The following is a 27,567-nucleotide window of genomic DNA, read 5'->3' as shown; positions in this document are numbered from 1 at the left end:
AACATTGACTGCTTCAGTATCCAATGAATCATAAATGGTGCTGAACATTCTGCAATCATGGTTATGTATACTAGATTGCATTGTTATATTGAGATTTAATTTGTTTGAGGTATCCACAGTTATTATGCAGTCATGTAATGTTCATGTAGGTAAAGGGAATTGATAAAATTTGGAGAACAAGCACTGTGTTAATTGAGAAATTTGGTATAATAATTAATCACTATGAAGTGATCCTACATACTCAAAGCAGATGTTTTAATTGTTCATTGGTGCTACTTTATTTATGTAAAATCTATAGAATTAGTAAACTAGGAAAGTCAAACTATTTTAAGAAGGATGTTCTTACAATATGACTGATGATAAAGTAGAATCAAGAGACAATAGGAAGTCACTAAGATGATCATGATTTGGAGATGCCAGATTGGGGTGTACTAAGTTAAAAATCACACAACACCAGGTTATAGTCCAACAGGTTTATTTGGAAGCACTAGCTTTTGGAGTGCTGTCCTTCATCAGGTGGTTGTGGAGTACACAATTGTAAGACACAGAATTTATTGCAAAAGTTTACAGTGTGATGTAACTGAAATTATACATTGAAAAATATCTTGATTGTTTGTTGAGTCTCTCATCTGTTAGAATGAGCATGCTAGCCTCACTTCTTTCATATGCAAATCACAAACTTTTTTAAAAGTTATATTCTCCGTTCCTTGTAACAATTGGTGTCAGCTCGATAAGATGTTGAAAAGGTGTTAGCCCCTTGTGTTCTGTTGTCTGTGCCATAATGTTTAGACTGATTCTAATCTAAAAAGTGACTTAAGAGAGTCTTACATGGATTCGTGCCGTTTTTGAACAAAATATAATGTAACTCTGCAAGTACAAATTCACCCCACAAACGTACATGTGCATGTATGCATGTAGGTTTTTGTGTGTGTGTATGTGTGTGTCAAGGGTGGGGGATTGTGAGTTCTGTGAGAGAGAGAGGTTATATGTGTGCGTGTGAGGGTAAAGGGGTTTAAGTCTGTGAAAAGGTGCATGTGTGGGTGTGGGAGTGTATGTGTCTGTAGGAGTGTGTGTAAGTGTCTGTGTGCGTGTCTGTATATAGGTGTGCATTTGTGTATGTCCATTTGTGTGTAGGAGTGTCTGTGTGTGTGTTTTGTGCAATGGTGGTCACCTGTAGTGTGACATGAACCCAAGGTCCCAGTTGAGGCCCTCCCTATGGGTACCGAACTTAGCTATCAGCCTCGGCTTGGCCACTTTTCGCTGCTGCCCGAAGTCCGCCTTGGAGGATGGTCACCCAAAGGTCAGAGGTTGAATGTCCTGGATCGCTGAAGTGTTCTCCAACTGGGAGGGAACAGTCCTGTCTTTTGATTGTTGTGTGGTGCCCAGTCATCTGTTGCCGTAGCCTCTGCTCGGTTCCACCAATGTACCATGCTTCAGGGCATCCTTGCCTGCAGCGTATGAGATAGACAATGCTGGCTGAGTCATTTGAGTACCTGCCACTTACATGGTGGGAGGTGTCCCCACATATAATGGTGGTATCCATGTCTACACTCTGACACGTCTTGCAGTGCCTACCGTATGGAGTTGTCCTGAAAGCTGGGCAGTTTGCTACAAACTGTTAGAGGTTTGGCAGTTGTTTAAAGGCGAGCAGTGGAGGTGTGGGGAAGGTCTTGGTGAAGTGCTCATCCTCATTGATAATGTGATGCAGGTCACGAAGAACATGAAGTAGTTTTTGGCTCCTGGGAAGCACTGGACAACGAAGGGCATCCTGTCGGTTGCAACACGTGTCTGTCTCCTGAGGAGGTCATTACGGTTCCTTGCTGTGGCATGTCAGAACTGGCGGTCGGTGAATTGAGCATCGTACCCCGTTCTTATGAGGGCATCCCTGAGTACATCCAGGTGCCCGTCACGTTCCTCCTCATCTGAACAGATCCGCTGTATGCATTGGGCTTGTCCATAGAGGATGGCTGTTTTAATATATTTGGATGGAAGCTGGAGAAGTGTAGCATTGTGAGGTTGTCTGTGGGTTTGCGGTAGAGTGTGGTGCTGAGGCGTCCATCCTTGATGGACATGCATGTGTCCAAGAATGAGACAGATAGTAGAGAGTAGTCCATGATGAGTTGATGGTGGGACGAAACTTGTTGATATCACTGTGTAGTTTGTAGCCATGTAGCATGGGGACTAAATTTGCACCCCAAAAGTCCAACATCTTCATGTACAGGTTTGAACAAGACTTCTCCTCTACACAGGACCTCCAACCAATACTATACACCAGGTACATCGATAACATTTTCTTCCTCTGGACCCATGGCAAGGAGTCACTGATGAAATTGCACATACACAGACACTCCTACACACACATATACACACAAACACACACAGAGATAGACACATACACACAAACACCTACACACAGTCACTCACACATGCTCCTACAGATACACACACTCCCACACTCACACACACACCTTCGCACAGACTTAAACTTCTTTACCCTCACACATAAACTCTCACAGAACTCACAACCCTCAACCCCAGATACAGACAGACACAACACACATACACACATGCACACATACACATATACGTTTGAGGGGTGAATTTGTACTTGCAAAGTTACATTATACTTTGCTCAAAAACTGCATGAATCCATGTAAGACTCTGTTAACTCATTTATTAGATTAGAATCAGTCTAAACATTATGGCACAGACAACAGAAGACAGGGGGCGAACACCTTTTCAACGTCTTATCTGGCTGACACCAATGTTACAGGGAACCTGAGAATGTAACTTTTAAAAAACTTGCAAAGTTACATTGTACTTTTCTCAAAAACTGCATGAATCCATGTAAGACTCTGTTAACTCAATTTTTAGATTAGAATCAGTCTAAACATTAAGGCACAGGCAGTGAACACGGGGCAAACACCTTCAACATCTTAACATCTTATCTGGCTGACACCAATTGATACAGTTAACCTGAGAATGTAACTTTTAAAAAAAAGTTTGTGATTTACATATGAAAGAAGTGAAACTATCATGCTCATTCTAACAGATGAAAGACTCAACAAACAATCAAGCTATTTTTCAATGTATAATTTCAGTTACATCACACTGTAAACTTTTGCTATAAATTCAGTATCTTACAATTGTGTACTCCACAATCACCTGATGAAGGAGCAGTGCTCTGAAAGCTAATGCTTCCAAATAAACCTGTTGGACTATAACCTGGAGTTGTGTCATTTTTAACTAAAATGATCAATACTTTTAAAGAATCTAATCAAGAATTGGGCAGATACTGCCTTGTCAATCTGAGATTGGCCATGAATTATTCATGCACTAATAAGCCATTTAGAGTTCAGGATGTTTTTTGGCATGGACAGGAGTTAATAAGGCCTGGATTTTAGTGGTTTGATGCACAACAAAGGAAGACTAAAGGCAGAAGTAGAACATAAGTTAACATTACATAATATGGACCTGTGCCCAGTCAACCAGTGTTGTGAACTGGCAACCCACTATGGATATAGAGTCATAGACATGTCCAGCTTGGAAACAGACGCTTTGGTCCAACACATCATGCTGACCAGATATCCTAACCTAATCTCATCCCATTTACCAGCACTTGGTCCATACCCCTCTAAACCCTTCCTATTCATGAACCCAGTCCAATGTCTTTTAAATGCTGTAATTGTATCAGCCTCCACCACTTCCTCTGGCAGCTCATTCCATACACACACCATCCTCTGCATGAAAACATTGCCCTTAGTTTCCTTTTATATTTTATCCCTCTCACCCTGAACCTATGCCTTCTAGTTCTTAGTTCCCCCACCCCAGGGAAAAGATCTTGTCTATTTATCCTATCCATGCCCTTCATGATTTTATAAACTCTATAAGGTCACACCTCAGCCTCTGACACTCCAGGAAAAACAGCCCCAGCCCATTCAGCCTCCCCCTTTAGCTCAAATCCTCTAACCTTGGCAATGTCTTTGTAGATCTTTTCTGAACCCTTTCAAGTTTCACAACACCATTCTGATAGGAAGGAGACGAGAACTACATGCAATATTCCAAAAGTGACCTAACCAATGTCCTGCACAGCTGCAACATGACCTCCTAACTCCTATACTCAATTGAAATAATTGAATAAAAAAATTGAAAAATATTATTCCATACCTACTTACTTTGACAATATTAATAAATTCTGTAAACTTTATGAAAATACCTGAAATTGGTCTTTTACCTAACCAGGACTCATTGAAGTTGGATTAGCTGTCAAATTTAGCTTTTAATTACAAATGCCATTCAGTTTATAATTAAAATGCACCCAAAAATCTTGTATTCCTTTCAGAGCATAGTTTCATTCAGTTTATGCGAACATCCTATATGCAAATATAACTGGATGTCCTTGCTGTATAAGTGTTAGTCCAAATCCTGTCTCGCTGGCATCACACTGCAATGTACCTTCATCATTGTCATGATAGAATGGTTTAGTCTGGTTTCAACACAAGTTGTTGGTTCAAGTGAAAGCTGCTTCTTGTTCTATACCTTAATACTGTTGGACATCTTTAGCAGTGAGTTTGCATTGTGTCTCACAGTCTAATGACAAACTACACTCTAACCTTTGGGAAATCCAATAAATCACTACATTGCTTTTTTGTGGCTGCATATCCATTACAGCTCAATTTCACTTCGAGTGGATTTGGGTGAAGTCCATTTATTGTCAGTGTATTAACTATGTATTTGTTTTCAGACATCTTCAATTGCAATCTCTTTTTGTTCAGCTACAGGCTCATCAGGGGTCTCTATTGTCACACTAGACTGTGGTTATGATCTGTGATAGCTTCCGCCATTGTGTCTCCAGTGCATAAACCAGCAGATCATCGACAATGGTTTCCAATTTGGAAAGATTACTCCCTCATGCTGTGTGTATTGATGGCATTCCCACTGCTGCAGAAATACAAGTGGCATGTGCAACTATCTGTATCGCCTAAACGACATCCAGAATGCAGGTAGAAAATTATTGAGTACATCAGTCAGGGGAAATGTAGAGCGGTAGGGGAATGGGTCTGGATGGAAAACTGTTCAGAGGATCAGTGTGGACTTGTTGGGCCAAATTACCCCATATTGTGGGGTTTCTATTATATATACTTGCAAGTAAACATTTGTTTTATCAAAGCTAGTGGAGACTTTTGCTTTGACAGGTTGTGCCAGAATATCTCCAATAACTGGGAAATGGTAGCAAAATCTATTCAAAGTACATCAGCATAATTCCAGTTTTCCAGGTTTTTTCACTGTTGCCATGTTGCTAATCTAGTCAACAGGAATTACCACTTTTTTGATTTTTCATTTATTTTCCAGCTTTTCTTTCTTCTCTTTCAAAATGGACATGAAACAACTGGAACTCTCCTCAGCAGATGACAATTTGGGCTCATATTGTCATCCACTTTAAGATGATATTCACGAGGAAGACATCCAAGACCTGTAAAAAGCGTCTTTATAATCTTCTATAACATGTTCAGTGGACAATGGCTTAATAACTAGTACGTCTGAACATCCCAGAAGAGATTGCAATGATGTATTTTAACACCTGTTAATTCTTCAATTCAATTTCCTGAAAATATATTTTAAACAAGAGTTCCAGTCTACTTGGTGTGGCACTCCCGTCCAATATACAAAATGTTAATCAACTCTCATGACGATATCTGCAATTGTATGGTGTATGTTAGTTTTCTGATCTAGTTGAAGTTCCAACCTTTTCCATTAGAGATCTCCAAATTCCACAGAATGTGGATTCAGGCTATGACATGTACTTAGGGCAATAAACTTGCTACAGAAGTTTCTGGAAAATTTTAATGTAACGATGATATAAGAGTAAAATTTTTTGCCATTCTTTCCTTGAGGAAATTTGCAAATAACACAAATGCAGTGGGTTTAAGTTGAACAATTACTACATATGAGCTTCCTCGACTGTTTGCACCAAATCTGAGGTGTGGATTCTCTGTGTAGACATTCTCACAATCGACCGAATCACAAACTCACTGGAGACCAAACTGCAGTCCTTTGCCTTTTCAATTGCAACGCATGTGAGTGACTTGTCTGCCAATGTCAGGCTAGCGTGCTGATGTACCTTCAGCATTCTCTTTCTCAACAGCAGCCAGCAAGGGTTCAGCACCTATGTCTGACTGAGCAGAGTTTGGAAACTATTGCTGTTTCTGATGCAGATTCTGCACAGTTGTGACTGCCACAAGTGTCTGCTTGTGTTCACTTTTAATGTGTGAATCACAAGTTAAAAACCCAACTAACTATCTCGATAGACCCGTAAAAGAGTGACGGTCTGCAAGGTTCATCTTATTAAGGTCGCCCTGAAAAGGAAGCATGTATACTTATACTTGTATTTGTCTTGCTCCATAGGAGTCATCTTTACAGAAAAAAGTGTGGGAATTAAGCTTAAAATTCACACTCCTTCAGAGTTTTGACCTTGGTCATGTCACTTAAGGACTTTAACATTTAGTTTCAATCCCACCTCTCAATCTGTACCTTATTCTGTTTTCTTGCATGATAATGTAATTGTTTTGGGTCAGGGCAGATTTTTGGCAGCAAAGTAACAGAGCTGCACGTGGGCTCTTGCCAGGGGCCCATCTGCTCCCATCTGTTTTCCTTCTTTATTTTATTTTAGCTTCTGCTCTTTTTTTCTCTCTTTACTTTTTTTCTCTTTTGGTTTCTTTTTCATCTTTTCTGTAGCGGATTGGTCAGCAGCACTAGCCCATCAGTGAGAGCAGGCCGCAGGCGATCGGAGGCAGGTGATGGCAGTCAGGACATTATACCCGTGATGGGCAATCCGTGCCAGCAAATGCATTCTCCCGGCATTCTGGGCCTGTGACAGTGGCAGCAAAGCTCCTTTGGCAATCGGGGACAGAGGTGCTGGCGGAAGCGAACTCTTCAAGATGGTGTTACTGGCAAGGCAACATCTGCAGTTGATGCAGGACTCGTGGCCCAGTGGCAGCGTGGCCTGACAGCAGAGCCAGGGACTCTTGGTTGTGGGGCGAGCATGGGCTCAGCGGTGTCAGTGAAGTGGAACTCAGCAGCCAAGAGATGGCGTCTGAAGTGGGGTGTCTCCTACATTGTTGGAGGGTCCAGTGCAGGCAGTGGTGAGGTGGTGGAGGCCTTGAGGCAAGCTGCCAACATGGACTGGGTCAGAAGAATGATGGTCTGAACTTTTCGCTTCTTTATATTTCTCATTTATTCCTATATAATACTGGACTATTTATTTCTTGACACTTTAATTATATTTCTTGTTCCTAAAAATTTGATCTGAAGTATCTGTGCCCAGAAATATTTTTACCCAAGATGGTGGCGACTGTAAACTCTTCATTGTACGGATTGGAGTATATGTGATGATAAAGCTAATTCAATTCAATTTAACTTTTATCTTTTAGTAATATTTATATTTTTAGTGTTTTATCAAATATAACAAAATATAACAAACTGATAACTCTGGATTGAGATGGCACTTATTTTCACAGCATTACATACAAAGAAGCAGAAATTTAATTGACATAAAGCATCAATTTTTCAAAGTTGAAGTACTGCCATTACCAACCTTCCGAAGAAAACAGGAATTTATTCACCATTTAACACCTGGTCATAACGACTAACTTATAGTGGTCTGGTTAAATCATGAGAAAACTGCATCCTATTTGTACACATAACCTAGAAACATCTCTAACACTTTGCATCCCTCCAGTTACCACCAAGCATGCCTTGTTCATAACAGTAATGGGATTCATCCTCCCATTGCGTGGGGGATAGAATCTCCTTTCTGGTTCAGACTGCATCCTGTGTGTGCACTGTCCTCAGTCTGAAATTCTTTCGTGTGGTAGCACATCACCCCGTGAGAAGATTTGTAGCTCGGGTGCTCGTTGTTGTGGTTCTGTTCCCCGAGCTGGGAATTTGTGTTGCAGACGTTTCGTCCCCTGTCTGGGTGACATCCTCAGTGCTTGGGAGCCTCCTGTGAAGTGCTTCTGTGTTGTTTCCTCCGGCATTTATAGTGGCCTGTCTCTGCCGCTTCCGGTTGTCAGTTCCAGCTGTCCGCTGCAGTGGCCGGTATATTGGGTCCAGGTCGACCTGCACCAAATAAAACAGCCACTGCAGTGGACAGCTGGAACTGACAACCGGAAGCAGCAGAGACAAACCACTATAAATGCCAGAGGAAACAACACAGAAGCACTTCACAGGATGCTCCCAAGCACTGAGGATGTCACCCAGACAGGGGACGAAACATCTGCAACACAAATTCCCAGCTCGGGGAACAGAACCACAACAACATCACCCCTTCCTCTCAGTTTGGGAATAAGAAATCATAAAACAAAAAAAAATGCCAACACCGAATGAATGCTGAGACACTGTCTTAACTTGAATTTAACCCGTTTCCAGTACAAACCATGTGGTGTGTTCTGGTATTGTTTAAATAATTGTCAATATTGTCTTGCCCTTTTCAAATTGTAAAGGCCACAATCATATCATCAGTCAACCTTCTAGTGAGAAAATGGGCAATTTACATAATCATTTTCCATCATCTCATCTTTCCATCTCTTCAATCATGCTGATTGCTGCCTCTTGTATCCTTTCAATAGCTGCAATGCCTCTTTGTATTGTGATAACTTGTAGAAAAGGGAATTCATTGTATAGATTTAGTACCAAAAAAGTTCATATAAAATTCTGAATTGTATGGAAAAGCAAGTAAACAAAGACAATTAGATAAAAAGCAACGTGAAACAAATAAAGAGGAAAATATAAAAATAAATGACAGTCTGATCATTCAATGCATCCAGAGCGAGAGAAGGTACAACAGGGAGCTTATGCAGTATACCAGCGTCAATAGCAAATAGCACCTGAGGGTGAGAAAATTGTGGGTTTTTAAATCATTATTCTGAAAAATTCATATTATTATGGATGCAGCTCAATGAGTTAATGAAGCACAGAGAGTAGTGTTAAAGCCTTTGTTGTTGCAACTTTGACATAGCAATAAGATGTTGGAAGCTTAAGGTTAACTAAACAAGATTCTCTAGAATTCCTATCCACAGATACTGACAGAAATGGCTGAGCAAATGCAAATATTGCTGATACTTTGTAAATCAAATTTCAGGAGAATGGAAAATTAAAATTCAGCAACTATCTTTCAAGAAAGAAAGATTGTCATGGAGGCTCAAAGCACTGTCTTATGAGTCTTCTCTCAATTGTGACAAAAGGTGTTGATGATGGATAGCAAGGGATTATCTAGCAAGATAATATCTGACGGAGGATACCCAGCGTCAGTTCAGAAGAAATTGTTTGTATCTGATTAATTTACTGATTTTCTTTTCTGAGGAGGTTGCAGATCTCACAATGTGTGTGGCTGTAGATATTATCTCTATGGCTTTCATAATGCTTTTTGACATAACATTGATTTACTTACCCGGTCTCTTTTATCTAGCTGTCCTCCTATCTGTGTCTGATTTTATGCTGGTTGGAAGATACTTCCTTTGCATCTCAATTTCCTTTTCCATTCTTCCTTTGAAGTAGACCCTCCTGTTTCATCAACTCAAACTGTACTCTATTCTTCATCTAACTTTAAAATCGCAATCATTAAGACACAAGTGCCGAATTTCCCAGAAGAGAGTGATCCTGACCACACGGTAATTTTTGGGTGGTCAACAGATTCCAATTGGCTGAGCTTCACTGTCCTTTGGCCAGGATGGTGTAATTGAAAGCTGTCAATCTGGGAGAATAGATTATTCTAGAATGAAGGGGGACAGGCCTCTGCAGTTTCTGTGCCACCGTGAAAATTGGCTGTTGCTGAGACAGGGAAATGAGCAAGGGAAATGTAAAGGCACCTCCACTTTGAAATGCACTTGCAGGAAAAGAAGGGAGTCCCTTTATTTTGCTAAGGCTAGGTGATAGGTCCCAGTCAGCCACACTAAAACTCTTAAAACCCTATGACATTTCCTAGGGTGACACAGCATTTCCTAGGTGAATAATCATATTCATTAGCCAGGGATTGCAAATGAAGACTATGTTTTTATTCTGTGTATTCTTAAATATCCCCTTAGTATTCCTCTACTGAATTATCCATTAACTAAATTTGACAATTTATTTCAGCCAGCTTTGCTTTCATCACAATTGCCCTTATTTAAAGTTTTTTTTAAGTTATCGTGGATCCATTACTTTTTCTCTCAAACTGAGTAGAAAATTCAATTATATTATGGGCACTGCTGCCTAGACGTGTCTTCATTGAGAGCATTAATTAATCTCATCTCAATACTAACTTTAGTGTAGCCAGCTCTCTAGTGTAGCCTGTTTCCAAAAATGCTGTTCGAAGAAACTATTCTGAACACACTATGAATTTTTCATCCATGCCACCTTTGCTTATCTGATGTTTCCAGTCTGTGTGCAGATTGACATTTCCCATGGTAGTGTCTGTGCTTTTCTGAAAAGTTCCTATTACTTCTTCCTTTTTACCCCACCTTACCATGTGGAAACTGATCGGGATCCTATAAGTCATCTTCAAAAGTGTTTTCTTACTCTTCTAGCTTATTATTTCCACAATCTGATTTCCTGAAATTAGGTAATCACTCCCTAATGTGCTACTATGATTGTTAGCCAACAGAGACACTCCTGCACCTTTTATTAGCTTCCTGTTCATCTTAAATGTTGTTTTCCCTTCAAAATTCAAACTCTAATCCATATCAGCCTGTAGGTATGTCTCTGTAATTGTTACCATATCAAACATATTCATTTTCATTCAGTTCATCTATTTCATTTCAAATGCTAGAGGACATTTGAAACAAAACAGATGAACTGGATGAACTGAATAAAAATGAATATGTTTAATTAAGTGTCTTCAGATTTATCCTTTCAATCTTTTTATAATTTCTTGTCTTATTTGTTGGTTTACCCTTGGATTTGTACTCTCTACATTTTCCTGTCATGGTCTAGTTTCCCGATATCAGCCAAATAAGACTAACTGAACCCATGACAAGTGACACTGAATTTCTGAGATGGACAATTGTACTCATTAGTGAGTGATTGGCATCGCCCACAAATCAGTTAAATGGGTTCCCTAGCTCTGGTCTGTTGGAAACCAAGATGTCACACTGGGAAGAGACCCCAGTAGCGAGACTGTGCCAGATATGGTTTGTTGGCATTTTAACTGCCTACCTGCCTCAAAGTCCATCACCTATGGCTTGTTAAACTCCTGGTCCACATGTTGATTATTTTGATGTGGTTTACTCTTTCTGTTGTGATATCAATTCAAGAGAGAATTTGCCAATGAACAAGCAGCTCTTTGAAAGTGGATTTGCAGGTAGATAGGATAGTGAAGAAGGCATTTAGTATGGACACCACAATTATTCCACATGAACGGACCAACAGTAGCAGGCTTACTGCCATATATGGAACTCAATATCGTGACCAGAAATGAAAGTCACTAACCATTTCAACACAAATAACTTGACATCCTTACAAGACTTCATTGTAATCTTAGGCCAATATTACAATGCATCTCTTCACTTTCCACAGTGATTATTTTATCCTTGTCAACGGCAACTTTTCCAAGTTTCAAATAATCACTTCAAGCAGACCTCAAGTGCACCTATACCAGCCACAATGAGTGCAATGTACAGTCTGCTCAGTATATATGAAAAGAATGGGCCACAGTATATTTACAAGATCTTTCACTGACATTTGTGCTAAATAGGGTATAAACTCTGTCATGCCTTTGCCACTCAAATCAGAGTGTTGTTTAGAGAACAGATTCCCATCATTAAGCTATTAATCATGAAATTCAGGCAGACTAGCTGAGTTTACCATGAAGGACTGTCCTTCTCGAACCCTTCCCTCATTTGAGGCATGGTACCTCACAGGTAATATCACCGTCAGTTACCTTTCCCTCTCTCTCTCACACACACACTTGAGAAAGTAACCCTACGGCCTAACAGGATTATGGTGATTTTACCTTCCACCCTGAACTGCAACAGTTCAAGATAAGAGTTTACCATCATCAACAATAATCATGTGCGAAGCATAAATTACAATACTGATCTAAATTCTTAAAAATACAGGCCAAACTTCTCAAAAAACCAAAAGATAATGAAGATTGTACATGATGAACATGCAGGTGTGGAATGTCAAGTCAGTGCATAGTTCAAAAGATTCAGTTCACATAGCCTATCCAGGGAACCTAGTCACCCAAACAAACACCTACAGCATTCATTAAGCTTAGCTCTTACAATGCCACAACACAAAACAGAGCAAAGTTAAGGAACCAGAATCTAATGGGAGAGAATGGTACACTCAGCACTCCGATAGTGTCTAACATACAACCAAATATGAACTCAAAGAATGAAGTTCTGCCAGAGCATCGTGAAAACAGTTAGCTCTCCAATAACACACAATATACCCACACAAACTATCAGTCAGTAGCTCCCAAGTGTTAAATTTAGATCTCAATAAATTCATACCACCATGAGATTCTGGAGGATTTCTAAAACATTTGGATATTACGTGGACTCTTAAACTCTTAAATTATTCAATTCCTAAACACTTAAACAGAGGCCTGAATAATGCTTGTACCCTAACATGCACATATTTTGACACTTAATGTATGAAATGTGATATTGGGGGGAAAAAATGAGATTTTGTAATATCACTTTAAGACAGAAAATGGGCAAATGTACAGGATGTAGAACATGTGACCAGCAGTCTGGCTTGCATCATGTAGTGCGAGGAGTTACAGCTGTGCTTTCCTGAAACAATAGCTCCTGAGGCTTTCTTGTGCATCTGTCTACTTAGTGATCCCATAATACTTCTTCAAATAAACAGAACCTATGTTTATTTTCCGAATATTGGTGAGAGATTGGAAAATTTGTGCTCTGCAAACATGAAACCACAACAATTTCCACCTGGCTATTTAGGAGGCTATCCAATCTTGCTTTCTTGCTACAAAACTCTCTCCTGTTGAAAATCTTGAAATATTTCAATTAAATTTCTCATATAACAATTGTGGATTCTTTGTGCAAATCATTTCAAACTGCATTTATAGTTGTTTATGATCCTTCTCCAGCAAAGTCAGAGTAATCAGTCACTTATTGTGCTTTGTTTCATGCAGAATCTGAAAAGTATAAACCCTCTCCATGGAGTTAATAATCAAGTAAATCAAGTTTTCTTTAATGGAAGTGAGCTTGAATGTCACATGCATGAGGGCAGGCAGTAGCAGAGTGGTATTGTCAATGAAAATCTGTTATTAAAAGCTAGCCTAATGGTGACCATCTCAAAATTATTGTTAAAATCCATATTTTTAAGGAAGAAAATCTTTTGTCCTTACCCGACAGCAATGTGGTTGACTCGTAAACTACCCTCTAAAATAGCCTTCGCAAGCTCGTCAGTTCAATTGGCAATTATGGACAACAAATGCTGGTCCAGCCAATGATACCAATGAATAAGTGAATAATAAAAAGAAATACAGGAACCTAGACGTAGGATAAACCTGAATGGAAGGTGGGCCAAATGGTCAAAGGAATCACAAAATTATTACCATTATATCAATGCAGAGAAGAATTTTTGCATCTTAGCCCCTGTTATGAAACTAGATAATACAAGTGGCCATTCGACTGAGTAGATCTGTTGGACATATCATATCTTTAGGTAGAAGAATCTTTACAATAGTGGTTTCCTAATCTGCTGAAGCAGATACTGATGACTCTCAGGTCTCCAGCTGCTGCAGGGCAAATTAAATCCATACAAACAGGACTCGCTCAACCTTTCATTACAAGGAGACCCTTCATTCTAGGAATCAACCTTGTGAACCTTCTTTGAAATGCCTTCAATGCCATTATATCCCTCCCTAAAGTAGGAGGCCAGTAATGCATATTTTGATTTTTTATTATTCTTATTAAAGAAGGATAATTTTACATTTTCCCTTATTGCATGCCATCTGTCAATTCTTTGCTTACTCAAGTAACCTATCCCCTATCTTCTCTTAGTTTGAAGGCAATATTTTCTCCTCTGCCTTGCTTTTGCATCTCTTGGTACTGTTATTATCAAATATGACCTGAACACAGACACTCTTTATCATAGTCATTAACATAGATGATAAGTAATTGTGGCCTGAAAACTGATCCCATGACACCTTACAAGTGAGACTATGCCATCCTAAAAACAATCCATATATTCTCAATCTATTTCCAATTAGTGTATCATCTATCTATGCTGCTGCATTGCCCTGACATCATAAGATCTTAACTAGCATACATGGTAACATTTTATGTAGTAAATATCGAAAGCCATTTGGAAACACAAATGCATAAAATCTACGTTCCTCTATACCCAGACTGATCGTGGTATATCCTGCAAATCCGTCCCTAACCTATCTTTGTGACAAAACTTTTGGTTATCTTATCTCATATCTTGTGTGGCTTTGTGCTATATTTGAAAATTATATTTGTATGTTTTGTGATGATAAAGGAACCATTGAAATATAAATTGTTGTTGAACATAACCAGCTGGTTCAAACTGCCTTAACATATATTTGTTCAAAGTAAGACACAGCAAAATGGAAAAGAAAATTAGAACTAGATTTTAAAAATTGCATTAATGACTTAGTAAAAGCAAAACGTATTTAGAGATTTACAAAGCAGAAACCTTTCACACTATAAAGAAGCTCACCTGTGAAGAAGCAACATTGAAATGAATTAATAAGATTTACATAGTTGAAGAATAGGGACAGCGACAAGTTGTTCAAAACAAATAAAATTTCATTCAATTCCATTTATTAAAGAGAAAATCTTATTGTATGTTCTTTTAATATTATTTTTCAATGCCAACAATGAATAAAGTTAAATAAAATGCAAGTTGCCCACTTAAGTAATTCAATATATATTCTCATGGTGGTGCTCATATGACAACTGTGCATAATAGGTCTGTGTGGCAAACTGCACAGGTGTAACAGTCAAATGAAAATCTGAAGAATATGTTAAGAGTTAACAAAAAATGAAGCACAGACTTCATCATTTAACACCTTCAAGCAAGAAACTGCAAAATGGAAATTATCCAATGTGATTGCAGTTCCAAGATGTGTGGGTGTTGAGAAAGATTGCTGAGATTTTGGATAGGTCCTGGACTTTCCTTTGATTCCGCTAACTCAGAAAGAACTTTCTAGAAGCACATTCTGTTCTACACCTACTTCCATTATGTTGTTGTGGCTCTTTCAGACATTGCTGAACTTAGCAGGGAATTCTACCTAAACCACCACTGATAAGTCCGATGGTAGCCAGTTCTGATACATTGCAGATTTCATTGTCAGGGGAAAAGAGAAATGGTAGATTCAAAAAGAATCTACTGCTATAGGAGCCATGAGGAAAGTTCCCAAAATAAATTCACCAAAGACTTGGACCCATGTTGGTTCTCATTGTAGGATGATGCTACAAAATTCAAAAGGAATTAGAACACCACCTTGCATCTAGTTGACATTAAGGAGAGTTAAAAGGAGCAGCCTATGTTGTAACTGATTGAAATTGAATTCAAAGGTCTCATACTTTGGAATGATATCATTATCAGCTTCTGTGCAGCCTGCAAGGGAAGTTTCTCGAATGCCACATAGCTGTGCACCTTAGTGAAAACTCTGGCCATTGCCACTCTCTTACCCTTTGCTCAAATTACTGCCTAGTCTCCAATCTTATTTTCCTATCCAAAGCACTGAAATATATTGTTGTCTCTCAAAGTCATGCCTAGCTTTCCTGCAACTCCATGTTTCATGACAGAAAGTGATACAGCATAGATCTTTGGGTGACCACAGTGTGGAAATGTGTTGAGAATCCATTCCAGCAGATTCTTTGGCTATGACTGAATTGGTGAAAATGAAACCAGGTGGGGGCAATCTATCCAACTGCAGAACATTGGATTAGGTGAGCGTTGTCTGCCATGTTAAAGACATTGGGTAAGTCAAGGAAAATGATCAGAATAACTGACTGCAGTGATGTATGATACAATCTGTGACTTTTAAAGGCTGCTTCAATATTAGACCATAAGAAGACCTTAAGAAATAGGAGTGGAAGCAAGGCCATTCTGCCCATCGAGTCAACTCCGCTATTCAATCATGGTTGTTGGGCAGTTCAATGCCACTTACCTGCACTCTCCCCATAGCCCTTAATTCCATGCAAGATTAAGAACTTATCAATCTCTGCCTTAAAGACATTTAATGTCCCAGCCTCCACTGCGTTCTGTGGCAGTGAATTCCACAGGCCCACCACTCTCTGGCTGAAGAAATGTCTCCTCATTTCCATTCTAAATTGACCCCCTCTAATTCTAAGGCTGTGCCCACAGGTCCTAGTATCCCCGCCCGATGGAAACAAATTCTCAGCGTCCACCCTTTCTAAGCCATGCATTGTCTTGTAAGTTTCTATTAGATCTCCCCTCAACTTTCTGAACTCTGATGAATACAATCCCAGGATTCTCAGCCGTTCATCATATGTTAGGCCTACCATTCCAGGGATCATCCATGTGAATCTCCGCTGGACACGCTCCAGTGCCAGTATGTCTTTCCTGAGCTGTGGGACCCAAAACTGGACACAGCATTCTAAATGGGGCCTAACCAGAGATTTATAAAGTCTTAGTAGCACCTCACTGCTTTTACATTCCAACCTTCTTGAAATAAATGGCAACATTACATTTGCTTTCTTCCTCAACCTGCAAATCAACCTTTAGAGAATCCTGTACGAGCACTCCCAGATCCCTTTGTACTTTGGCTTTATGAATTTTCTCACCGTTTATAAAATAGTCCATGCCTGTGTTCACTCACATTGAATTTCATCAACCATTTCTTAGACTATTCTCCTAAACTGTCTAAACCTTTCTGTAGCCTCCCCATCTCCTCAGAACTACCTTCCTGTACACCTAACTTTGCATCATCGTGAACTTTGCCAGAATGCACCCAGTCTCTTCAAATATAAAGTGAATATATGGGGCCCCAACACTGAACCCTGTGGACCACTTGCCAGCAGCTGCCATTCCAAAAACGAACCTTTTATCCTAACTCTCTGCCTTCTGTCAGACAGCCAATCCTCAATCCATGCCAGTAGCTCACCTCAAACATCATGGTCCTTCACCTTACTCAGCAGCCTCCCAAAGACACCTTATCAAAGGTCTTTTGGAAGTCTAGGTAGATAACATCCACTGGGTTTCCCTGGTCTAACCTATCTGTTACCTCTTCAAAGAATTCTAAAATTCTAAAAGGTTTGTCAGGCACGACATCCCCTTACTAATTCCATGCTGACTTGTCCTAATTCGACCCTGCACTCCCAAAAATTTAGAAATCTCATCCTTAATGATGAATTCTAGAATTTTACCTACAACTGAGGTTAGGCTAATTTGCCTATAATTTTCCATCTTTTGTCTTGATCCTTTCTTGAACAAGGGGGTTACAACAGCGCTTTTCCAATAATCTGGGATTTTCCCTGACTCCAGTGAGTTTTGAAAGATTACAACCAATGCCTCCGCTATTTCTTCAGCCACATCCCTCAGAACCCTAGGATGTAGCCCATCGGAACCAGGAGATTTATCAGTGTTTTAGACTTATGAGCTTATCAAGTACTTTCTCCTTTGTAATGGCCAACATACTCATCACTGCCACTTGACTTTCCTTAATTGTTGGGATATTACTCAGGTATTCCACTGTGAAGACTGACACGAAGTATTCATTAAGTTCTTCAGCGATTTCCTTATCTCCCATCACTAGCCTTCTTGCATCAATTTGGAGTGGCCCAATCTCTACTTTTGTCTCTTGTTAGTTTCTTATGTATTGAAAGAAACCTTTACCATTATCTCTAATATTACTGGCTAGCTTACCTTCATATTTGATGCCCTCCTTCCTTATTTCTCTCTTTGTTATCCTCTGTTTGCTTTTGTGGTCTTCCCAATCTTCTGATTTCCCCGTGCTTTGGCCACTTTACAGGCTCTCTCTTTTTTCGTGATGCATTTCCTGAGTTCTTTCATCATGTTGCCTAAATCCACCTCCACCCCCACCCCAGGTAATCTTTCTTTTCTTTGAGATGTACCTCTGTACTATACCCTGAATAACACCCAGAAACTCCTGCCATTGTTGCTCTACTGTCTACCCCACGAGTCAATTTTCATCAGTTTCTCTCTCATGCCCCTGTAATTACATTCATTTAACTGTAAAACCATTACATTCGATTTTCCCTTGTCTCTTTCGAATTGCAGACTGAACTCTACCATATTGTGATCGCTGCCTCCTAAGTATTTCCTGACTTTAATATATTTTCTAAAGACTGGTTCATTACATAGCACTAAGTCCAGAATAGCCTGCTCCCTTGTGGGCTCCATCACAAGCTGTTCCAAAAAGCCATCCTGTAAGCATTCCATGAATTCCTTTTTCTTGAATCCACCGGCAACATTATTCACCCAGTCCACCTGCGTATTGAAGTCTCCCATGATCACCGTGACCTTACATTTCAGACATGCCCTATCTATTTCCTGGTACATCTTGCGCCCCTGGTCCTGACCACTGCTGAGAGGTCTATACATAACTCCCATTATGGTTTTTTGCCTTTGTGGTTCCTCAGCTCCACCCACACAGACTCTACATCATCTGACCCTATATCATTTAATGCCATAGATTTAATTTCATTCTTAACCAACAGGACAATACTGCCCCCTCTGCCCACCTCCCTGTCTTTTGGATGAGTTGTAAATCCTTGGACGTTTAACTGGCAGTCCTGAACCCCCTGCAACCACATCTCTGCTATGCCGACCAAATCATAATCATTTCCGATGATTTGTGCTGTTAATTCATCTGCTTTGTTTTGAATGCTAAAGTACTTTAATGCTAATTTTCTTATCCTCATGATTTCCATCACCTCTACCTAAGTTATCCTTCCTTTTTGCATCATTCCTAGTCTTCCTTGAATCTAAACCCCACACACACGCTAACCTGCTGCTTATCTTTCAATTTGACTCCACGCTCCCTCTTGCTTTCCTTTCCCCTCCCCATCGACTCACAAGTTTAAAGTCCTAGTGATCACCCTATTTATCCTTTTCGCCAGAACACTGGATCCAGATCGGTTCAGGTGGAAACCGTCCCATCGGTACAGATCGCCCTGGTTCCAAAACTGATGCCAATGTCCCATGAAATGGAATCCCTCATTCCCACACCAATCCCTTAGCCACATGTTTTCTTTCTTAATTTTCTTATCCCAATGCCAACTAGCACATGACTCAGGCAGTAATCCAGAGACTATGACACTCGAGGACTTGTTCTTCAATTTACTTCCTAGTGCTTGATACTCCCCAAACAGATCCTCTTTCCCAGCCTTGCCTATGTTGTTTGTGCCAACATGGCCACAACAACTGGATCCTTTCCCTCCCACTCCAATATCCTTTCAAGCCATTTGGAGATGTTCTGCACTGGGTAGGCAACATACCATGCGAGACTCCTGATCCAGCTCACAAAGGATACTATCTGTCCCCCTAATTATAGAATCCCCTATAACAACTACTTGTCTTTTTGCTCCCCCCTCTTGAGTGGCCTTCTGCACCATGTTGCCGTGGTCAGCTGGCTCATCTTATCCACTTCCCTTTTCCTCATCCATACAGGGAGCAAAAATCTCATACCTGTTGGATAATATTGTGGCATACAGGGAGGCTAAAAAGGAGAAAATCATAAATAGAGTTGGGCTCCATCCATTCCCTGGAAACAGCTTGAAACTGTGTTTGGTGATGAACTTAATTGCATTCTTTAAAACCAAATTAAGGAGCAAATTGCATCTCCTTCTCATCCCAGTGGTTCCCAAACACAGGCATCTGATTCTGAAATCCACATGTTCAAAATCCAAACTGTATTGTTCAATGTCAACCACTCCAAAGCATTCTGAATTGGCTTTCCACCCTCTACAAAATTTTGTCTCTAGCTGCGTCAATCCCACTTTTCCCCTGACCTTTGCTCCTCAAAATTAAAATTATTATCCATGCTTAGTTTATTGCATTAGTTCCATTTATATGTGATCCTTCAGATATACAAATATTCCTTCCTCCCATTTCCCAATTTCTTCATTGCTTAAAACCAGTCTCTAGTTCATTCAGCCTTCTTCCAATTCACCATGAGTTCACTGTCTCAGATTCCAGTCTCTGGAATTTCTTATCTAATTTATTCTCCTCCCTTATATCTGCCATCGGCTTTAAGGCCTTCTTCAAAACTTATCACACTTACCTCCCATTTGGTGGTCTTCCTAATTTGTCTTTCCAGCTTAGCATTGTCTTTGTTCTCATTTTCAAAAACATAAATTATTTCTGTTACAAACTTGGGCACATTTATCAGCTCATGCATAACAATAAATGAGGGAAAGAACATTGTCATTAAGTAATTTGATTAACCTCAATTAAGCAAATGTTTAATTATCTGCAATCATTTGGATCAGTTGTGTAATTGAAAAATATGCAAAAAATTCTGCTCATTTTCTGTGCAGCCTGCTCATTCAAAATATTTTTATTTTCATTACTTACCAATGCACGTGGGCAGAGAATCGTTCCACTGGGCTAAAGCATTTGGTACTGATGTGCATCTAATCTCTGGTGAACCAGAGAGAATATAGCCTGGATGGCATTCAAATTGAACCACAGAGCCAACTGCAAAATCATTCCCAATTCTTTTTCCAAATCTTGGCTCAGGTACAGAGCTGCACTGGGTTGCACTGGTCCTTGGCACAGCTAAATAGATTTCAAAATAATAATTATATAGTCAGTGTTCTTATTTAAAAAGAAACATTTGGAACTTAAAGATAGCTTTAAAGTTTTAAAATATGCACACACTGTTCTGTAATTCAGACATGCAGCTTAGCAGCTACAAGATCTATGGGACATTTAATTCATTACGTTAAATCAAAGTTAACAAATGCAATTTTCTCATAGATCAGTTGAGATATATGAATTCCACCATTCCACAAAATAACTACAGATGTGGTGAAAAATTACAGAATACTGCACAAAATTTTGCGCAATTATTGCACAAAAGAACAGCAAAACAAAATAATAATGCATCTATTTTGCTAATTATTTAAAATGTTTTTATCAAAAAAGAGAGAGTGATAAAGGATTGCTGGGAGACAGTGAGACTGGATAAATTCATAAAGGTGCAGGGGCTGGGCAAGAGACAGTGAGAGCAGATAAAGTTCTTTGGGATTGGGACTTGTGAGACAGAGAGAGACAGACACAGACAGACAGACAGTGAGAGCACATCGAGCTGTTAAGGATTAGGGCCTGGGAAAGAGACTGCAAGCCAGTCTGGTAAACTGTGTTTTTTTTTAAAAAACATCAATTTGTTGAGTCTACGGAAAGAAAGCAAGTAATTATTCAATGAATATTTTTCTTTATTTCTTTTTAAGTTAGAATATTCATTTCAAATAAGAGATTGGGATTAGTACACTATTAAGTGAACAGAAAGAATATGAGCACATAGCAGGTCCAGAGTAATTAATTGAAATGAATAGATTAAACAGCTTGCTAACTGGATTAAGGGTAGGACAAAAAATTTCTTTAATATCACGGATGAGATCAGAGGCCTGTTTCTTGCAAGTCCTGCATCCTGTGGAAACCTCTGGATACTCCTGTGCCTTGGGAAACATGTGTCCACAAAGTATTTCCAACTGCTCCAGCTCATGCTCAGCTGTCTGAGCTTGATGGGTGGACAACATCAATATGGAACAGGAAGGAGGATGAGAGTTTCCTGAATTATAAATTCCAGGAGGTGATCATCCCAAAGTTCAGGTGGATTGTCATTCAAAAGATTAGAAAAAGGTAATTACTAAAGGAGTCTTTAAAGAGTATTCCATTCTCAAATAGATACACAGTAGACACTCAAATTGCTTGCAATGATGATACCTTCAAGGAGTCCACCTTAGACTATTGGCAAAGGACTGTATAGGTGAACAACAAAGCATAGAAATGCAATTGTTGTAAGAAATCCCATTATCAGGCGATATGCTAGATTTAAGAGTTGGACTTTTTCCTGTTTTTTTTAATGAAGAGAGATGCCGAGTGATATGTTTTAAGCCAATAAAGTAAACAGTTTGTGAGGCCTGGAGTTTTTTTTAAGAGTTACAACAATAGAAGCAGCATGAATGGGTGAAGTCAATCTTCCATCGAAGCAGGATTTTAGTTTAACCTTTCAAACTTGGGGTTTGAAAGCTGTTTTACATCTCTCCCTGCTATAGCAAAATGCTTGTGTTCTCTCTCTCTCTCTCGCTCTCTCTCTCTCTCTCTCTCTTTCTCAGAGTTTTCTCTTGATGTTCTATCCTCCTGGGTTAGAGAAATATTGCATATGAGACAATCTATTTTACTGAATTTGCCTTTGCAATTAGTGTGGTTATGGGATGCTACTATCTTAAAACAGCGAATCAATGATAGTTCAGAGATATTATCTTATTAAGTATTTTGGTAGAGTTACAGTTAAGTCAATTGCTTACTCTTATTTTGTCTGTATTTTAACTGGAGTGTAAGAATTCAGTGTGATTTGCTTCACCTGGTAGTTTGACCAATCAAATTACATCCAAAATACAATGCCTTAGACTTGCCTTTTAAGATCAGAAACAGTTGTGGTCCAGGCTATCTTTTTAATGCATTTTGTGCTGTTTGGTCTGGTTCATAACAAGGGGACACACAAGTATTTCTTTCACACATTTCTTTCAGGATGCAGAATATCGTGTGGGTGAAGGGAGTGGCCCAGTGATGCATGCTGATACCAATATGCCATTACAGAAGCACAGGAAATAGCAGCAGGATTAGTCCTTAGAACCATTCAGGTCTGCTCCAACATTTGGGTGATCTCAATGTCTCAATGTACTTTTCTCACACTCTGCCCTTATTTCATATTTAGAAATTATTTGAATGGATTCATACATATTGAATGTAGACCATACAATAAAGGAGCAGAATTAGACGATCCAGCCTATCAGATCTGTTCTGCCATTCGATTATGGCTAATCACACTCAATGACTGAGTCTCCATTGTTTTCTGGGTACAGACTTCCAAAAACCCACCACCTTTTGACTACAAAAATTCTTCCTAGTCGAAGTTCCAAATGGCCTACCCCTTATTGCGAGACTGTATCCCCTGATCCTAAACATCATCAGACATCTAGATTAGATTTTTTTTTTTTTTTTTTTTAAGATTACTTACAGTGTGGAAACAGGCCCTTCGGCCCAACAAGTCCACACCGCCCCGCCGAAGCGTAACCCACCCATACCCCTACATCTACATTTACCCCTTACCTAACGCTATGGGCAATTTAGCATGGCCAATTCACCTGGCCTGCACATCTTTGGACTGTGGGAGGAAACCGGAGCACCCGGAGGAAACCCACGCAGACACGGGGAGAACGTGCAAACTCCACACAGTCAGTCGCCTGAGGCGGGAAATGAACCCGGGTCTCAGGCGCTGTGAGGCAGCAGTGCTAACCACTGTGCCACCGTGCCGCCCATCTACATTGTGAAGTCCCATAAGATGATTATATGTTTGAATGAGATCACAGCTCATTCTTCTGAAACCTAGAGAATACAGCTTCAGCCTCCTCAATCTCTTCTCAGAGAAATGTCACCATCACAGGGATCAGTCCAACTAACTTTTATTTTGCTCCCTCTACGGTAAATATACTCTTTGAAAAACAATGCACAGTATTCCAGATATGGTCTTACCAAAGCTATCAAAAATTCAGCAAGACTTTACTCCTGCGCACAAATCCGCTCATAGTAAAGACCAACATACCATTAGCCTTCCTAATTTCTTGCTCCATCTGTGTACTAGATTTCAGTGACTTGTGATCAAGAAGATCCAGGAGAATGCTCAAACTCTCTAAGCAGAGTTCTGCTCTCTCCCAGTCCTACATATATTGCTGGTACCTACATGAACATGAAAACAGGATTCTCCACCAAACAGTGTAAGTTCCTCTCTAGCTCAGAAGTCCCAAGGGCACCAGGCAGCATTCCTGACTGTCACTTGTGACTGCAGAGAAATGTCTCTATCCTCTGAACTATTTCCATACCAGCTGAGGTTATCATAAAGGATTCTCCTTGACCTCTCCCTTCACCTGAGGCATGGTGTCTCTCAGGTTAAACCACTACCAGTGGTTTGTCTCTAAAGAGAGAGTGGTCAGTGATCTGATAACACTATGGTGACTTTACCTTACTTGTATTCTTTCTGGAAATCTGTACCAGGTGTTGGTTTCATTTACTATGAAGAAATTTTTCCTCACATCCATTTTAATTTTGTCTGGTAGAAGATCTGGACTCCATTCCAAACAAGACTTTTCATAATAGCTTGCTATCAGATGATAATTGAAAATTTAATCTCCGATTTTCTTTTGCATTTTATTTAAAACACCCATTTCTGTAATTCATGAACCTACCTTGATAAACAAAATGAAATCCTTTGGCAGTTATTGGGCCAACTGTGATAAACTTGATTGTGATTTGGTTACCTGAACTTAAAGGGAGGGACTCTCCTAAAACAAAATAGATTGAATGAATTACTAAATGAATGAAATATAATTCAGCACATTTAATGCATTTCAAAAATAAACATTTGGTAATCAAAATGCTTGGAACAAATGTTTATGTAAATATTGTAACTAATATTTACGTTTCAGCACTACATTCAGAAACAGTGGAAAACAAATAGCTCATTTTAACAGTATAAAAAAAGTTCAACAATCTTATTGTCTTTCATGTCATTAATTCTACCAGCAACTTGCTGTGATTAACAATAAATTTGTGTTCTCAGAATATTACACTAATACTGGACCTGAACTGAAATTCTACACAGAAAGAGTCAAATACAGGTGCAAAAGTGAGACAACAGTTTTCTCTACTGCATTTCACTCTGTTTCTGAATGTAAATTTCTTATCATTGGCAAGAAACATATTTCCCTGTTAGCATTAGTTAGTGAATAGCTACCATCCTGAATGCTTGTGGTGCTGAATGTTCCAAAACCACTTTACTCACATTGAAGTGAGTTGGCAGCAATTGACACCCATTGTAACTTCCCCTACTAACATTCCTACATTGATGCAGTACTTTATTGCATTCCAAAGCATTTTATAGAAAGCAGCTGACTTTGACATGAATTCACTTGTACGTAAGATAATGAGGCAACTAATGTGCATGAAGCAAGATTCCACAAATTTAGATCAATAACCAATTAACTTTATCATGATTCTTGTTTGAATGAGGCATGTTGACCAGGTCATTTGGGGAACTAATTTTCTCAGAATACTGCCTTGAATCTCCAATATTGAGCTGAACTCCTAAAAATAACCGTTAATGAATGCTACAGTCAAAGCAAACATTCAATCTTGCTGTGAACCTATAAATTCACAGGCAAATTATTCATCATTTTATCAAATGCATTTATTCTTATTCGCAGAACAACCTAACACAAACAGTTCAAAGTTCCCTGACATTAGACAGAAAGATTCTAATATGTAAGAGGCTGTGTTGCTGACACACTGGGATTACATTGGCTGCTGCCATACAATGCTGTGTTTTGGTAGCACTCCAGATATATGCTAAAAAAGATTCTATGCTCTGTCCTTTATTGCATCTTATTATATTTTTCCTTCACTACCTGATCAGCAAACAGCTTGTGGTCAAACACCCAGAATCTGATATTCAAGTTATTCTCTTCTGTCCATTGAATAAAACGTCCAGAACTGATTTTAAGCATTTAACCCACTTTCTTCTAATTAATTTGGGCGAAATATGTTTGAAATATAAACTCAGATTTCATAATCCTGTCCAATGTCTTTTTGCAATCTAACCCTTTTAATGATTACTAATGCAACCAACACAAACTGGTTGTTGTCATTTTATCTTGATAACTACATGTTATTTTAACTTAGATTATTCACGCTTAATAGCTGAATCAACATGCACCTCTAAATCTCCAAGTAGTCCAGCAGAATTGGTGCTTTGAGGAGAATTTTTCATTCAGTACATACAGATATGCATATTCCAGGAAAATTGTGCATTAAAGGAATACAAGATAACACAGTAACCTAACAGGAGCCCAATTTTTGCAACATTGTGTGCTGCCCACACACATATGATTTCCAAAATATACTTTGTAAAAGTGCTAAAATAGATAAAACCGTGACATGGAAATCAAATATGATTCAAAAAATTAAAAACAATAGCTGTTCAAACCTGAATGTGACCCTGACAGTGAAGTCAGCAGTGCAGCTTGCTGCGTAGGTCCATCATATATGTCAACAACATCATGTAGGGCAGTCTGGAAAAACACAAACTGACCAAAGACCACTGTCACAGGAGAGATACCAGAAAGCAGAGAGAGAAAGAGAGAGACAAGAAAAAAATTAGTGGCTTATTCTTATCAAAGCCAAGAATTATTTTAAAGCAATGGTCTTGTGAAGACTAATTCATCTGAAGACCATATAAAATGCATTGTCTCTGGGAAGTGATCCAGGCAGAAACTGTGGAAAGTGGGATTCAACATTAATGGAGACGAACATGAGTTTAACCTGGATTGAGCTTCAGATTTCTATCATCATGCATGAATTTCAAAATGTAACTAACTTTAAATATTTGATATAAATTATTTTGAATGGCATTGACAATTTACTGGCTGGACAACTGTGGTATGCATGCAAATCTTGCATGACATTCTCAGCAATCACTCTCTTAAAGCCAAAGTGCTGATTGCTCCATCTGGACAAATACTGCACAACATTGTGTTGTGTCTGATAAATTCATGTTTGAATTCTAAATTTGATGAACGGGAAAGTCTTAAAAATTATGTACCAAATGGAGGACAGTGTGAAGTTGCCTTGCAGCTTTGGGAAATCTGAATTATTATCACAATTCCATTTTGTAGCTGCAGTGACCATTTGAAGGTGCTGCAGCCATTTCAGGGAAATGTTGTATTTTACTTTCATGATGAGTTTTGGCACATGGAAGTAACTGGGTTCAAAGTATGAAATTATTACTGTGGGCCACAGAAAATTGGTCACTTCCAAAGATTTGTACTGACGCTGAGCAAGTGGGTATATTTTTGACCAATTTTAATTGCATGGTGTATCAAAGTCATACAAGAGTAAAGTAGTTCTTCAACTAAATAATACATTATACTAAAGCATATAATGCTCACGGAAAAGGGAGCAGACGTCTGGGCCAATACATTTCTGTTAAAATAACTAATTCACTCTGACTGGTTGAAACAGAACTTTCACTGATACAACACATATTTGAACATAATGTAACCTTGTAATTGCCTTGTCTTAAAACAGGCACTAAAATATGCTGACAGTTTAGCTCTTTATTCTTAACACACAAAACAACATATAAGAAAGCTTAAATTGTATTTGAGCTTTTAGAATAATAAAATGCAGGAGTAATTTGGTACAATAATAGAGTCAATTTGTTCAAATGAAACTTACAAATTCTGACAATCCATTTTTTAGCATTTAATATCACAAGCACTGACCAAGTTTTATGCAGATTCTCACTTTCAATTAGCG

At 39.1% G+C, this 27,567-nt stretch overlaps 1 protein-coding gene across 1 annotated transcript in view; it reads right to left on the bottom strand.

The window, feature by feature from the left end:
• Positions 1-27,567, bottom strand: part of csmd3b (CUB and Sushi multiple domains 3b) — a 1,933,688-nt gene that overhangs the window by 196,826 nt on the left and 1,709,295 nt on the right. The window contains exons 32-34 of the mRNA XM_072571243.1: positions 26,237-26,350; positions 24,441-24,536; positions 20,545-20,748 (exon numbers count right to left, since the gene is read on the bottom strand). Of these exons, the coding sequence (XP_072427344.1) occupies positions 20,545-20,748; positions 24,441-24,536; positions 26,237-26,350 (414 nt within the window). The remainder of the gene's footprint in view (positions 1-20,544; positions 20,749-24,440; positions 24,537-26,236; positions 26,351-27,567) is intronic.

Source organism: Chiloscyllium punctatum, chromosome 5, assembly GCF_047496795.1.
Source record: "Chiloscyllium punctatum isolate Juve2018m chromosome 5, sChiPun1.3, whole genome shotgun sequence".
Taxonomy (NCBI): Eukaryota; Metazoa; Chordata; class Chondrichthyes; order Orectolobiformes; family Hemiscylliidae; genus Chiloscyllium; species Chiloscyllium punctatum.
The sequence above is the reverse complement of the archived record's forward strand: the minus strand, read 5'-3'. Positions and strand labels throughout refer to the sequence as shown.